This window comes from Lepidochelys olivacea (assembly GCF_965140295.1).
Source record: "Lepidochelys olivacea isolate rLepOli2 genome assembly, chromosome: 13".
NCBI lineage: Eukaryota > Metazoa > Chordata > Testudines > Cheloniidae > Lepidochelys > Lepidochelys olivacea.
In genome coordinates this window covers 1,937,445-1,952,722 of record NC_140423.1, presented here as the reverse complement: position 1 = coordinate 1,952,722, position 15,278 = coordinate 1,937,445, and the positions used below count along the sequence as shown (strand labels likewise).

General features: G+C 47.9%; 1 protein-coding gene across 1 annotated transcript; it reads left to right on the top strand.

The window, feature by feature from the left end:
- Positions 1-1,924: 1,924 nt before the first annotated feature.
- LOC311529413 (BPI fold-containing family B member 4-like) lies at positions 1,925-13,634 on the top strand (the record flags this gene model as incomplete). The annotated part of the gene is made up of 14 exons (XM_084645390.1): positions 1,925-2,058; positions 3,523-3,630; positions 4,440-4,583; positions 4,873-4,936; positions 5,414-5,477; positions 6,772-6,863; positions 7,873-8,052; positions 8,488-8,541; positions 9,615-9,782; positions 9,893-9,960; positions 10,415-10,457; positions 10,984-11,047; positions 11,995-12,068; positions 13,205-13,634. 14 exons carry the CDS (start codon positions 1,925-1,927, stop codon positions 13,226-13,228), a joined length of 1,281 nt encoding a protein of 426 aa, XP_084501516.1. The 3' UTR covers positions 13,229-13,634.
- Between the last annotated feature and the right edge of the window lie 1,644 nt (positions 13,635-15,278).

Sequence of the window (15,278 nt, the reverse complement as noted above, 5' to 3'; positions counted from 1 at the left end):
GCTTTACTTCAGCTACCCAAGAACAGAGAAAGCAAGAAGGCTCTGGACAGCTACCAGGCATCAGCCGAGGAAGCCAGAACAGATTTAGGTAATTATAACAATGATAACACTACCTTACCAGCTCCTCTGCGCCTCGTGTGATGCGAATGAGTTTGAAGTGAGCGAGTGATCACGCGGTCATTACATTTCTAATCCTTGAACGACGTGGATACTCAGTTCAGTGTTGGGTTTCTTAAATCTGTGACTTTTTTCTATCATTACATTGCTTATTTATGTTGATTATTTTGTCACTTATGAAAATTGAAAAGAATAAAATAGCATGTCAAGCTCGAGCTACTGCTATTTCTAGCTGGCTCTTGCGATGAATCCTTTGGTAGAGATCCTTGGAACAAATCTGCACTACTACTGGTATAAAGGCCATAGAAAGTTGTTAATAATTAGAACATTGATTAAGGACTCATCTCCATGAAAGGCAGCTTGGTTGCCTTTTCTGAGAGGTGTCTAAAATGCTTTGGTGGTGCAATGAATGATGATATGCTGTTCTTGGGCCAAATCCTGATGTCCTCACTCAGCTTTTACTCATTCTTTATGGAAGTAAAACTCCCATGGGCTCCAGTGAGAGTTTTGGCTGAGAAAGGACTGAGCTGAGTGCCAGGGTTTGGCCCACGGGCCCTGGATCTCTCAGCAGGGGCCTGTTTTTTCTTGGTTACACTGCAGTTGCACTGATTGAAGATTCTCTCTGCAGGGATCAGAACTGAAGATGTTAAAGGTTTTGGGAATCGTCCTCTTCTGTAGCCTGCTGCCCCTATCTCAGGGCGTGGTCCCTGGAGTCTTTTCTTTAGTCAGTCCAGAGGGAATTCACAATGGTAAATAGAAAAATATGGGTTATGGTTATGCTGCAAACTGTGTGGGATGATGAGTGGGAACAAAGCCTCTCTGAACTGCCCCTTTGCTTTGTCACCTTCCCTGTTCCTACTTTATTCTGTATTTACTCGCTTACCGGGTGCAGCCCTGGCTCCCCAGAGCTCTCGGTTCCTGCAGGAGACTCAGAAGTGATCATGGGCTTTGTAGGGCCCTGTGGAATCCCAGTAGGATCAGGAGCAGGGGATGGTGTAACACAAAGCAGCTGCTTAGCATCCCAGGATCTGGGCCCAAGTCTGCATTTGCCCCTCTGTGCCTCAGTTTCCCATCTGTAAAAGGTGGGGAATTGACTTTCCTTCCTCAGGGTTTGTTGTGAGAATTAATGAATGAGTTAATGTTTCTAGTGTATATTGACATACTTGTTATACTAAAATTGAAATTGTGGTTATGCCCCAAATGGAACACAAACAGTACAAGCTGAGCTTTCAGCACTAATCTGGCAAGGGTGGTAGCAAGTTTGTAACACAGACACAACTACATAGTAATCTTGTTTAAATTAATGTGTTAAGTTTGCGGCACACACACAGAAATGAGATAAAAACATAAAATTCTCTTTCTAGAAGGTTGCAATGTAACATGACTTCATTGCTTAGAATCCAGAATCCTAAGTCACAGAAACCAAAACCAGAGAGACACAAAACAATCTGCTCTCTAAGGCAGAGATGCACAAGTCACCCCAACTACTCTAGGCTGGCTCTTTGCAGTCTGACTGCACAAGACCCAGATCACACGCTTCCCTACAAAGCCCCGTAGCCTGCAAGCAGGACCAGGAAACCGCTCTCACTGAAGTGATAGCTTGTAATTATAACACAGTTTCCCCTACAGCACTCTGAGGATGCTCTTCATGGTTACCTTTCAGAGCTACTAAGCCAAAGACTGTTTCAATTCAATCCATATTGTAAAATATTGCTCCCCCTTGTATGGTGTTATATGGATTACTGATGTAGCACTCGCACCGTGAGTTCCATTCAACTAGGGGTCACTCTCAAGGATCTCTGGTCTCATGGAAAGATGTGTTCCAGTTGTCTCAGGTGCATTGCTTCAGGATGGGCTTCTCCAAAAGCATCTCCAGGCGATACAGATCCCCAACATCGTGAGCAGAGGGGGCCTACTCGGTTCATTCATCAGCATCACAGGGTAAGCGGAGAACAATATGCTGAAGCTTCTGCATTGAGGGCCTGACCCAAAGCCCACAGGAGTCAATGGGGGTCTTTATGACTGACTTCAAAGGGGAGAAGCAGGGACAAGCTACCATCAGTAAGAATATGGTCAGTCTAGAGTCCCTGTCATGGATCCTTATGCTGATTTATACCATATATAAATGGTATAAATTTGGCACTGAGGGGAGGAGCTGGCCCTCAGTGCCAAATTCCCAGCTGGTGCTGTGCTGACGGATGCCAGTTGTGAACTCAGACTTCATCTCTTGTGGTCTATGATTGCATCTTGTATAGAAGAATCATTGATTGTTATCAAGGGACCCAACCAGCTGAAGTCACTGGAATGACTTAAGAAGGCAGTTTTAGCCTTTTCTCTGAACTTCCTTCACCTTTGGGTCCAAGTCTTCCCCATATCTGACCCTCAGGATGCTCTGTCATCATCTGTAGGTGCAACTCTCATTGGGACATCCCACACCTACTGCTCTTTCCAGACTGTAAAAGTTGTTATCCTTGTTCTTTGCGTCCAGGGTTTTGGCTTGTCAGAATAGAACAGATTTTGGGGACAAAGAACATTGACCCCAATAGGTTTTGCAGGTGCAAATTCAAACACACACCTATGTGCGGGTGTTGGGGTACCATACCAAAGGTAGACACACGCAAGTGCATGCCTAGTTTGATGTGTGCAGGGGCCAGGATCGGATTTGTTCACTAAAGAATTTCCATGGTTTGGATGGGCCACAGCACTGTGTGCGCGAGGTGCTTTACAGGCAAGGAAAAGGACCAGTCACTGCCCCACTGAACGCAGTCTAAATGTAGACCGTCGCTATGGTGTTATGCCACAGGCTGTCATTCCAGCTCTCCCACGGGATGGTAAGATGGGTGTGTGGTGCATTGCGGGCAAGATGCCCATGCTGCAGCTCACAGTGGCAAGTTGGGCAACAGTGTGACAGTCTTGGGGGGTGCGGTTTATACTTTCAGTAGCAGAATGATAGCTGTGAAGCCATTACTAATGTGTGTGCGCGCACGCGTGTCTACGCGTGTGATGTGCAGCTCTGCGTGTGTGTGAGGGGGAAGGTCAATGATAGGTCAGAATGAAAAGCAGATACAACTTCCTGGATCAACCTCACTCCAGGACCCCACTTTGGCTTTTTGGTCAGGACTGGGTCTGTTCCTAGCATTTCTCTCATACACAAGGCATCTTGCCACAAGTGAGAGCTCTGCCAGGAAAGCTGCTTTTCCCTACCCCAATTTTTATTTCCACCATATTAGACTGCCTTCGCCTCCCCACCCTGTGCACCAATTTACACGTGTCCACTGCATTTGGCCCGTGACCTTTGTGGGTAAATTCTAAAGTGCAGATCACAGAGGGCTAATCTGGGATTTCAGTTCCTGAATGTGTGTAACTGCTCAGCCATTTCTCACGGCCTCTGCTTTCATTCTGCAGACTAGAAGTTGTTAACATCCAGCTGCCCAGGGTGTCGGTGACGCTGCTGCCTGGAATTGGGGGCCAACTGACCATTGCTACTAAGCTGGAGATCAGTGGCAACTTGTTGTGAGTACAGGGTTTGACAACCTGCAGCTGTTTGTTCTCGCTGGCACAAAGAACCAAACGATGAATGGATAAGTTGGTCAGATGCTCTTTGGAGGAGTCCTGACTAGCGCTGGGAAAAGCAGTGGGCTTTCTTCCGTCCTCAGATACCTGTTGGTGGCTCCCCCTGAAGGCAATGGTTGCCATGAACCTGCATCTGAGGGCATAATCTGGCTCACTGTAACTTTTGTTTCACAAAACACTGCAATTCAGAAACCTCCCTCCCATAGAAAATCTCTGTTACTCCCGAGGTCTGTAGAACTCGGGGGTCAAAACTCAAAGAACAGTAAAGAGGGGGGAAAAACAGTTATGGAAGGAGTGCAAATTACTTCCTTATGGTCACATTTGAACCCAAAGCTCAGAAATGAAAGGCCAGTGTATTAACCTACTGCAACCACTTTGACCAGTTTATTCTTGTTACTTCACCTCAGGAATACAGAGATGTGGATATTTTTGCACTGCACCATGTTGTTTATGCAATTTCCTCATTGCAAAGTAACCCTACGTCCGTGTGCATCGCAGCACCGAGGAAATGTTACACCTCGTATGGATTTTCACAGGGTCACCACATGCAGCAAAGTGCCGACGGTGCAGGCACAGAAGTCAGTTAATAGCGTTTGCAGTGAATTTCAATAGAGAAAGGTGTGAGATTTCACTCATTTTAATCTGAACATCATATCTTGCTTTTGGAGGTTATAAACAGCTCCCTTCGATGTATCATATTGAAACATGCTGTGAGATGAGCTCTATTTAACCTGAGTTTGTTTCTTTAGGCTATCTGGGCTGATCCATATTTCAGTGGACGTGAACCTTATCGCAAAAGTCAGGGTGACAGACTATTCAGCAGGTGTCTTCCAGGTTGTAACTGAAGACTGCCAATCCCTGCTTGGTCCGTTTGACATCAGACTCCTCTTAGGGTAGGTGCCAGTGGTTTTCCCACCTTCTGTAGTGATCATCACTAGGGCTGAGTGAATAATACATTTTCCATTTTGGGGCCCCCCATGGCAACAGATGTGGGGTTTAAAACCTGAAGCATGAGGTTTTGTGTCACTTCCAAAACCCTTTAACTAAACTAAAGGCGGCTAACACTACCTCAGACTATGGACCTTTGGTGGTTCTAGTCTCTTGTTACCTCTCTTGAGACTTGTGTTTTTAGCCACCCTGGCCCTGTTTTGGATTTCATACTTGGTTGTCTTTCTCTTGCAGTTTGCTGCCAGTATCCGTGAATGGATTAGTGTCTAGCACCCTTACGACAACTCTGCCTAGCCTGGTGAGATCAAAGACTGACTGGTCCTGCCAGAGGGTCATTGAGAAGCAGATGAGGGATGGCCTGGACTGTTATTTTATTAGATTCATTGTGAAGTTTGCTAGCCCAGGCACTGAAGAATCAGAACTGACTGGTTACAGGGGCATGTGGAATTTCAGCTCTCTTCCTGTCTCGTTTTCCCTCTCTTTGTTGTTGTTCTTTGAGTGTCCCACCCTGTGCAAAGGTATGGAGGGCAGGTAGGCAGCCTGGTGGCTGCTGAGCCCCACCCCTCTGGGTGTGTGTGTGTGTGAGAACAATTACTAATCTCTGAGATGGAAATTAACAGCCAAAAGTGTTCTCCATAGTTCTGAGGGTTTCCTCACAGAAGCCCAGACCCTGCTGCCCTTACATTGATTAGCATCTTTTCCCCAAGGGCTCCCAACGAAGTTGGTGGGTTTGCTAACAGATAGTCAGGTACTGAGTGTTTGCTGTTTTTTACAGTTGTGTCCTGTAGTCAGCAACATCACCAAGCTCGTGAACGTGCAGCTGCTGGGCACCCTGAATGGTACGTATCTTGCACAAGCTTCCTTCCCACTTTCTCCCCTTTCCCAGTAATCCCAGCACATGGAGCAGTCATCATTCTGTGGGTCAGCGTAAGCTCTCAGCCTACAAGTTCCACAGGGGGAGATCCACACCACTGTGGGCTCGGGCCCACCCTGAGAGTGAGAGGTTACATTCAGGGATGATGCCAAAGGTGGTTTGCTGGTCAGGAATTTTTCAACAAAATGTGTGTTCATGGAAAATGAAGATTATTTGAATTTGTTTATGGGAACAAGCCAGTTCTGATGAATTTCCTGACTTGAATTTTTTTTTGAAATTGCCAGAGCATCCAATTTTGCCATTTTTGAAATGAAGCATTTTGGTTTTTGGTTCAAAATTACTGTGTTTTGAAATTTAATTTAATTCATCCCCCCCCACACACACACAAAGGTTAAAAAAAGAAAAGGCCAAAATCAAAAGGTTTTGACTGACTGGAACCGAAAATTTTTTGCCCTGTCAGTTTGTGAAAATTTTTGAGATTTCAACTTTTAGTCCCGATTCGAGATGGGAATGGTGTTTTTTAACCATTTCCTGCCCAGCCTTCAATCAAACTGTACATCAGTAAGTAGGGCTAGCGTTTCTAGGCGAATGTAAAGGAATCAAAGCTAGAAAACGGGGTAAATTAGAGTTTGCTGTAACTTCCCCTTTTTCCAGCTTCATGTCAGCTGTTGTTCCTACTACACTCGTCTCTTCCACTCCCCTGGTATGCAAGTTAAACCATTTTAGGTGTCTTTATTCTCACCCCCACTTACGCTATTTACACATTACCACTGCATTTGGCTCGTTGCCTTTTTGGATATATTCTAAGATTCAGATCATAGAAGGCCTAATTTGGGAATCCTTAGCTTGCCCTGAATAGCACTTACTCAGCTTAATCTACAGCAAGGGAGATTTAGGTTTGATATTAGGAAAAACTTTGTAACTATAAGGATAGTTAAGCCCGGGAACAGGTTACTAAGGGAGGTTGTGGAATCCCCGTCACTGGATGCTTTTTAAGAACAAGCTGGACTAACAGACACCTGTCCGAGATGGTCTAGGTATATTTGGTCCTGCCTCAAGATGGGGGCATGGACTAGATGACCTCCTGAGGTCCCTTCCAGCCAGACATTTCTTCTGTGAAACAGTCCCACCAAAGCCAATGCCCTTTGCTACTCAGCATGAGTAACGGTCTCAGCATTGAGCCCAGAGCAATTTGGGAAGAAAAGGAGCTGGTTATCTTGTTGTTTTCTCTTGATGTGATGGACTCTGTTTCCGTGCAGTGCTGGTCCCACTTGGTGCCGTAGGAAACATCCAGTATCAGTTAGCCAGCCTTCCACTGATAACTGACCTTTATGTCGGACTGGATTTAAATGTAAGTGTTGACTTTGGATAACAAAACCCTGAGACTGCATTGTACTGGTTTCTGGTGTTCTTTATTCTGATCACTGTGCTAAGGGGGAGTCTGTTTGCCTTCAGGGACATTGATACAGTTAATATAAATGAGGAACGTCCTGCACCGCATAACCCTAGAGTACGGCTGACCTCATTAATATTAAAATACTAGTCGCACATTTAGGACAAAAAGAAAAGGAGGACTTGTGGCACCTTAGAGACTAACCAATTTATTTGAGCATGAGCTTTCGTGAGCTACAGCTCAACTTCATATGCATCCGATGAAGTGAGCTGTAGCTCACGAAAGCTTACGCTCAAATAAATTTGTTAGTCTCTAAGGTGCCACAAGTCCTCCTTTTCTTTTTACTTGTTAAACAGGAGAGCACAGAATAAGGAGCAATGAATAGCAAAACACAAATGGCCAATAATGAATACAAATAACGAAGACCAGCAAGTAATAAAAAAGCAAACAACAAATGTTCCTATCCGTGCCTGGGTTTCTTTATTTGCATGTCAATATGCAAAGATTTGAGTCAGGGTTAGGTATGTCCCAGGCACGTGTGAATGAAAACGTGCAGAGGGAATGTCAAGGCAGCATGAGTGACCGTGCTTCAGTCTTTGTGTGAATGCTCATGCACGCAGCGTGGCAGTAAACAGCCAGCTCCACCCATCAGCTCTCCGTACCCAAACCCTTTCATTTGCCAAGCAGTGAAATCCACGGGGTGGGACACAGCAGTGAGCTAAGGGGTTGGTTTCAGGCCTACTTAATAAAACAGAGAAACCTTCATTGTGCATCCTAGAGTTTGGCAAACTAACTTTTAGTTAAATGTAAAGAGAACGGTTGAGAGAACAAAATGTTCTTAAATAAGAACAAGAGCAGATGAGCAATGGGAAAGGTGTAAACCCAGCAGCAGCCTCGGATTCGCAGTTCCAGGTGAGTCTCCTGGTTTTAAGTTGATGGTTTCACTCGGTACCATCTCCATTTCCAGGCCGTGATCCAGCAGGTGGGAGGAGACAACATCTCCCTCCCTGGCAGCGCTGTCCCCGTCCCCCTGCCTCCCCTGCAGGGCAATGTTCTGAACCTGGGGCTGAGCCAGGCTTTCCTCAATGCCGTGCTGTCCCTCCTCGGCCGGATCCAGCCACAGACCTTTATTTCTAAACCAGACGTGGTGAGTACTGAGTGTCGGCGTATTTCCATCCAGGCTGGAGGAAATACACGGTCGCCTGTTTGGAGCGTTGGTTCCATCTCCTGATGCTCTGGGCAGTTCCTAATTCCCCTGCCCTAGCTCACTGAGCTGTGCTTAACAGCTTGGAAAGCACTGAAACAGCAGAGACGTTCACTCAGGCCGGGGAAGCTAGGAGCACGTAGGAGTGTGACCAGCATTTCTTGCGTGTCCCAAACTTCTGCACATTCAGTGGCAATTTTGCAGAGCTAGGACTTCAGGCCTGGGCAAGAGGCTGTGAGCAAACCGGCTGGAAAGTGCAAAGTGGCTCTGGGAAGCAAATGGGGTGAGCGGTCACTGCTGAGAGGGTGGAATCTGCCATTTAAATCACATAACACCCGAGCTTGGCCTTTTCAGCTGAAGGTTGTTCTGTTTTCCCAGTTCTCTGGTGCCACCCAGCTGACGGACGCCATCACGGCTCTGATTCCTGCTGGGGTGAGTGACGTATTTGTGTCACATTACATGGTGTGCCCGTGTAAACACCATCAGCTCTCTGTCTCTCTGCACTAGGCACCATGGTGAGCCCTAGCATGCCAGGTCAGCTCTACTCATCCTAGCGCCCTGGGGTCCTTCTGCCTCCTGCTCTCAGCCACGCAGTATGTCCATTGTGGCTAATTCAAGCTGAAATGGTCCCGGCTTCTTTCCCTAAAGCCCTGCTCCCGGGAGGTGTGAGGGGAGCAGCCGGCCACAAGCAGATTTTCTTCCCTTCTCTCCAGTCCTGCTGTCTCTGGGAGGAGTGCAGTGGCTCACCTGCAGCCTATACTCAAGGCATGGCCCTCCTGTGAGGGCTTGGCATTGCAGCCAGTCTTCTCTTACGTTGGGGTTGGCTGTTGGGTCTCTGCTGCCCTGAGCAAATCGGGAAACAACATCTCCTGTCCGCCTGCATTCGCCAGCCCAAACAGCTGCTCACTACTGTGCAGCTCCCGCCTCCTAGTCTGGCTCTGCACCCTCGCCCCTGGGTGGCTTGCCCCATTCTGATATCCCTCAGGGCGGGCTTTCTGCCACAGGGCCCTCACTGCCCCCAGCCCCTTCTAGAAGGATCTGCAATCACTTCCGTGCATTGGTGCTTTCAAGAGTAGGGAGAGGTGACCTATGCTACCCAATCTAAGGCACCTCACAGGAATGGGGCGGGATAGCGGAGTCAGTGGGCAGGCAGTCACCCTGCAAGGAGGTCAACTCCCCCTTTGTCGGGCCACACTAAGCCTCTGGTATTGAGAGATTAAGCATGGCAGCTGCCCTGAATGGCATTCATTTGCATTTCCCAAAAGCTCTCTGCAGCCTGCCGAAGAACTTTTATTCCCTCTGCAAGGTGCAGGGAATTCAAACCCAGGATCCCTGCAAGGTTTGGAAATTGCACTGACCTGACACTGGGATTCTGAGCTGGGTGGGGGTCTAGTTATGAACTGCTAGGCCCTGGGCGTTAAACCATGATGTTCCAGCTGGCTTGTGCTAATAGAAGGCAATATCCAGTTCATTCACGCCTAGCCCTGTGTCTCCGATCCCTACAGTGTCCCAGCTGCTCTGTGGTATCTCCTCTGAACATTAAAATAACAGTGCTCGGGCCCCCACTCATCACTCTGGAAGCCAACAAAGCCACCGTCAAGCTCTCTGTCAAGATTCAGGTGTTCGAGAAATATTCGGATGGAACCATCCACACTCTCCTTGCCCTGAAGGCTGTAAGTACGGCTGCCCAGAGTTCAAAGTGTTACGCTCTGCACTCAGCTGACTGAAGCAATTGCAAGTGGAGTTGGCACCAGCTCTTCAGACGGACTCTCTCTCATTGCAGGACCTTGTTTTAAATGCCCAGGTCTCTGTGGCTGGAGGCAAGCTGCTGCTCAGTGTATCCCTGACCAGGTATCCGGTCTCGCTGTGTGCTGTTTGTGAGTCTCGGCAGCACAGTCTCCAGGAGAGGGAAGAGGGAACCAAGCACACAGCACAGTACACTTCCTTGGGCTGGCCTGCTTTTCAGCAGTGCTGAGCACTCGTGGTGCCTAGGGACTCGACAAGGGGCTGCAGGTGCTCAGGAAATCCAGGCAGTTATTTGTTAGGGACTTGAATATGGATGTAGGGGTTTCAAGTCAGGAATCAGAGTATGAAAAATCTGGCTCAGGGTTTAAAAGCTGAAATATCTGTGTACTTGTGACTGTATTTTGAGTGTGTGTGTGTGTTTCTCTCTCTCTCTATCACTGTACTCTGGGTGTGTGACTGCTCCAAAGATATTCACCCAATCGTTTTGTCTCTGGAAGATAAAAGATCAAATCAGACTATTTGTTGGCTGACAAGGTACCACTTGTGTTCTTTTCCCCAGTGCGGATCTAGTCTTGGAATCTTCAGACGTCGGCATCGTTAGCGTAAGTTCATTTTTCTAGAAATATCTAAAGAGCACAGTCCGAACAAACACTTGCTGTGCCCCATATCTGTGGGGAGAGGAGACAAGCGGAGATCTGTAGCACCGGAGGCTGCTGTTGGTACAAACATTGCTTTCTCCCGCCTGTGGTGATGGCCTCAGCTGGCTGACATTCCTAATCACTAGCTGCCACAGTTCGTAGATTGAAGTTGTTCTTCAGTTGTGTCATTCTCCTTCTGCCTCCATGAGGTGACACAGGGTCAAACCCTGAAGTCCTCACTCCGGACTCAGGCAAAGCTTCCACTGACTGAGCGGGAGCTTTGCCTGAGAAGGGAGGGCGTGAAAATCTGAGTGAGGATGCCAAGGTTTGGCAAAGAAAACGGGCAATGTTTGCTCTCCATAAGCTGCATTGCTGGGAGATGAAGCATTAGGCTCTGCTCCCATGCTGCAGGGCCAGCTGAATCCCAGCCTGCGTGCCTGGCTGTCACGTGCCAGCCAGAAGCTCACTGCAGCACTATGCTTTGTTTCAGGTCTCTAGTCTCGGGACATTGATCAATGAACTTTTGGTGGAAACTTTTGTGCCGCTCATCAATGGTAAGGCCAGCTCAGGGCTATCTTCAGAGTTCACATTGGCCAGGGACGTCCCAAAGCAAACGTCTCTGCTGCTTTGATGGTAAATCTCTGCTGGCTTCTTAAAGTCACAGTGACATTTAGGTACTTTTGGAATTTGAATGGGAAGAGTTGAAGTGGGGCTGGAGCCAAACCTGCAGCTTGCCGGTAGCTGCTACGGAGCCCTGGTAGACAAATTGTCAGTTGTCTTGCTAAAGCCTTATTGGTGATGGTGATAATTTTGGGCTAGATAATTTTGGGTTTCCCTGCTTAGGCAGCTGCCCGGGGGGGAGAGAGAATTCCCCTGAATCCCCCTTTTCCTTGAGCAGCCTGAATACAGGGGCCCAGAGCTGCAGCTCCTATGCTTGGGGAAGTGCATGCTCTACTCCAAAGGTGTGCCCCCTCCTATCCCCCAGGGGAACCTCTCGCCAGAATGGCAGGGGGCAGTGGGGGGAGCCAGGGCTCCCCCCAACTCCCAGATTTGCAGCTAACAGGACTGGCTGGCTGAGTGCATGAGGGGGAGTCTGCTGCACCTCTTGAAGGGGAGTCAAATGTTACTCCTTCCTCAGCATAGCTAGCGAATGGCCTTTCAGTGCTGCCCGGGGGGTGGTGAAATTCCCAGCGCTGTGTCTAGAAGCTGTTATCTAGCCCTCTATTCCTAAAGCACCTGGCCCCGGCTCAGATGCTTGTGTTCCTTGCAACAATTAACAACAAAGAACCTCAGAAATGAAAACAGATGCATTGCAAAGTTTCAGGAGCTGTCTGTATTTGATGAGACTCAACTCCGGTCCCCCAGCCTTCCCTCCTTGAAAACTCTGTGCTAGTCTGATGGGTAAACTCATGTCTTCAGTGAGAATTCAGCAGGTGCATAGAACTGTGCAGCCAACTTCCTTCCAGCTGGGTGAAATAAACGTACTTGTTGTCTCTTCCAGAGGCTCTGACTGTCGGACTCCCACTGCCAAACGTGCTGGGCATTAAGCTGATTAATGCTGTTCAGATTGTGGAGGTAGGAATTCAGAAGGGCTATTTCCATCTGCCCTGCTGCTGCCTCTCCCATCTGTGTGCTTGGAGCAACTCACTCCTGAAGTTTGTCGCTGGGCAGGGAGTTTGCCTTTTGTAGAGCCAGATATGTTGTCTTGTATTGCACCAAGTTCCCTTCCTTTAGAGTCAGGGACACGTCTTCTCTGGGAGACTATATTGTGCCTTTAAAGGCACTGGCTGCATTGTAGGGATTGTACCTCAGGGGCCAGCTTTGCTTCCTGGAGCAGCTCAGTGTGCAGGAAGGGTGCACAGCCTGCAAAACCCCTTCGGCCCTGCCTCTGCTGGAGGAAGCAGTCCTGGAGCACAGGGACTGGCTTGTGACACCTCCATACATGGGATGCACCAGGGTAGGGGGAGTCATTACCCTCCCTGTGCTGGTGCAATGGCCATGCACAATTGTGCCCTCAAACCACGACGATTCCACAGTTGCCCCTTGCCCCAGTGGCGTCACATCTTTGCGTGTCGCAGCCTCTCGCCCCTCCTTGCTGCAATCTTTGATTTCTTTAGCAAAGAGCCTGCTTACCGAAGGACAGGCTCAGGGGTGTGCTTCCAATGCCTTAGCAAGGGGCTGTCACAAAGACGGTCCCCTCTCCTGCTGGCCCGGCAGGGGTGGCTGCACCTGCAGAGAGGAACGGCCCCAAGGGTCTGCCATTTCTTGTCTGCTGAGGACAATGCGGCTGTCTCATCATTTTGAGGCCGGGGGAGGTGGCAATCACAGACGCACTCAGCTGCGCTTTGCTGGGGGCGTTTGTGCTTTTGACAGCGTCTGGAGAGCACGGCTCAGCGTTCTGCTGGTAATGGAGGAGGGGCGGGTGGGGAAGTTACACTCCGCATACATTTTTATGAGACCTTAAAATAACTGACCTCTGGCAGGGATTATTGATCAGGACCCAGAGAGGGGAGTTTCCAGTCTCTAGCAGAGGCAGGGAAATTGCTCCACAGCCTTCCTTTGAGTTTGGTGCCAGAATTTTTACCAGGCGCTTCCAGGGACACTCCAGACCCCTACAGCCCCTCAGCTGCTAATGGGACAGACTGAATGAAATGCCCCATCCTTTGGGGTAAGGAAGTAAGTTAAACTTGTCACTCTTTAAACTTCCTCAGGGCCTGGTTGTGGTGCGTGTGTGAGCCTGGAAAGCCCAAAGCATGCTGAGGTCTTTGTGGTGACACCGCTGGCAGCAGAAAGAGAGCCCGAAAGACCTACAAGAATGAACCAGCTAGACTGATATTGTCCTATATTCCTTTCTCTAACTTGATTCAAGGCCGAGTCAGATTTTCAGGTAGTTTAGGCCTAATTTGCACATGTAAGTACTAGGATTGCACGGTCAAACACCAGCTGAGAACAGTGCGTGCCACTAACTAGATGAATTAGCACAGTTTGTGTACCGCATGTGAGGTTAGGTATGTAGCTGAATGGCTAAGCTCTGTGGGGGGGCCCCTGGGGGGACAGTGTACCAGGTGATTCTGAGTTTTACATGGGAAAATATGGTAGATTTAGTATAATGAACAAGTGAACTTGTTAGAGACTGTTAAGTAAACCTCACCATCTCAGGGTCAGGAGAGTTTCCTGTGCCAAGCAGGGGATTATGGGTAGGCAGGGGTGTGCTTCCCTTTTTGTTACTCTTTTAATAAACATTTCTACTTTTTCAGCACTCCAGATTGTGCTTCTCTTTTGTATATTTCCCAGAGAGCTCCCTGTGTTCAGTTTCCCACTGCAGATTGAGTTCACTTTTGGTGATTAACACACAGATCTTTGAGAAGTTGCTCACCAGAAAACTTCCATAGGACCGTTTGTTCCGATCTGTAACAATGTAGCAGCTTGCATCTTTACCTGACCAAATGTTAATCCATGACCCGCTACATTTCAAAGGCCACCAAGAGAGTGCTGGTTTCTGAAATCTGAAACAGAGTGAGCGACTACTAGAGGATTGGTAGGCCATTCTTCTCCACTGGAGGGTGACTCATGCACACCAAGTTCTATGCCTGCACAGACTAAAATGTCCTGGACTCCATCATTGTGAAAAGGGAATTGAACTCAGGACATTTTGCTTTAAAAACAAGAGATCCGACTGGTTAAAATGAACCTGGGGGCCCGATTCTCCTCTCACACGAGGGTACATTGGCACTAACCTCGCCAAAGCCAATGGAGTTACACCCGGGAAGTGAGAGGAGAATCAGACTTTGGCCGTGTTAGTGAGATAGGGTGACCAGATGTCCCGATTTTATAGGGACAATCCCGATATTCGGGGCTTTGTCTCATATTGTCACCAATTACCCCCCACCTCCTGTCCTGATTGTTCACACTTACTATCTGGTCACGTTATAGTGAGACCAAATTCTGTTCTTGGCTACACAGAAGGGAAAGGAAGTTACAGTAAATTGGAGAAATTCTGAGAACATTGACTCATGGGTACTTAAGGAACTAGCTGAAGCAATCTCAGAACCATTAGCAATTCTCTTGAGAACTCATGGGGGGAGGACAGGAGAAAGGTAAACGATAGCCCCCATCATTAAAAGGAAAAGGAAGAATCTGGGGAACTATAGATCAGTCAGTGTAACTTCAGTATGTGGAAAGATGCTGGAATAAATGATAAAATAACAATTTGTAGGGACCTAGAGGACAGCAGGGTTATAAGGAACAGCCAACATGGATTTGTCAAAGAACAAATCACGCCAAAGTAACCTAGTTTCCCTCTTTGACAGGGTAACCAGCCTAGCAGATGGATCACATCTACTGCTCCCTCCCCCAGTCTGGCCTTTAGTGAGGCTTTTGACACAGTCTCACAGGACATTCTCGTAAGCAAACTAAGAAAATGTGGCTTGTGTGAAATTACTCTACGGTGGGTGCGCAACTGATTGAAAAACCATACTCAGAATAATTCTCAATGCTTTGCTGTGAACCTGGGAGGACATAGCAAGTGGGGTCCCACAGGGGTCTGTCCTGGCTCCAGGACTAGTCAATATTTTCACTGACGACTTGGATGATGGAGTGGAGGCTACACTTCTAAAATTTGCAGATGACACCAAGCTGGGAGGGGTTGCAAGTTTTGGAGGACAGGATTAGAATTCAAAATGACCTTGATAAATTGGAGAATTGGTCTGAAATCAATAAGATGAAATTCAATAAAGACAAGCACAAAATATGACATTTAGAAAGGAAATATCACATGCACAGCTC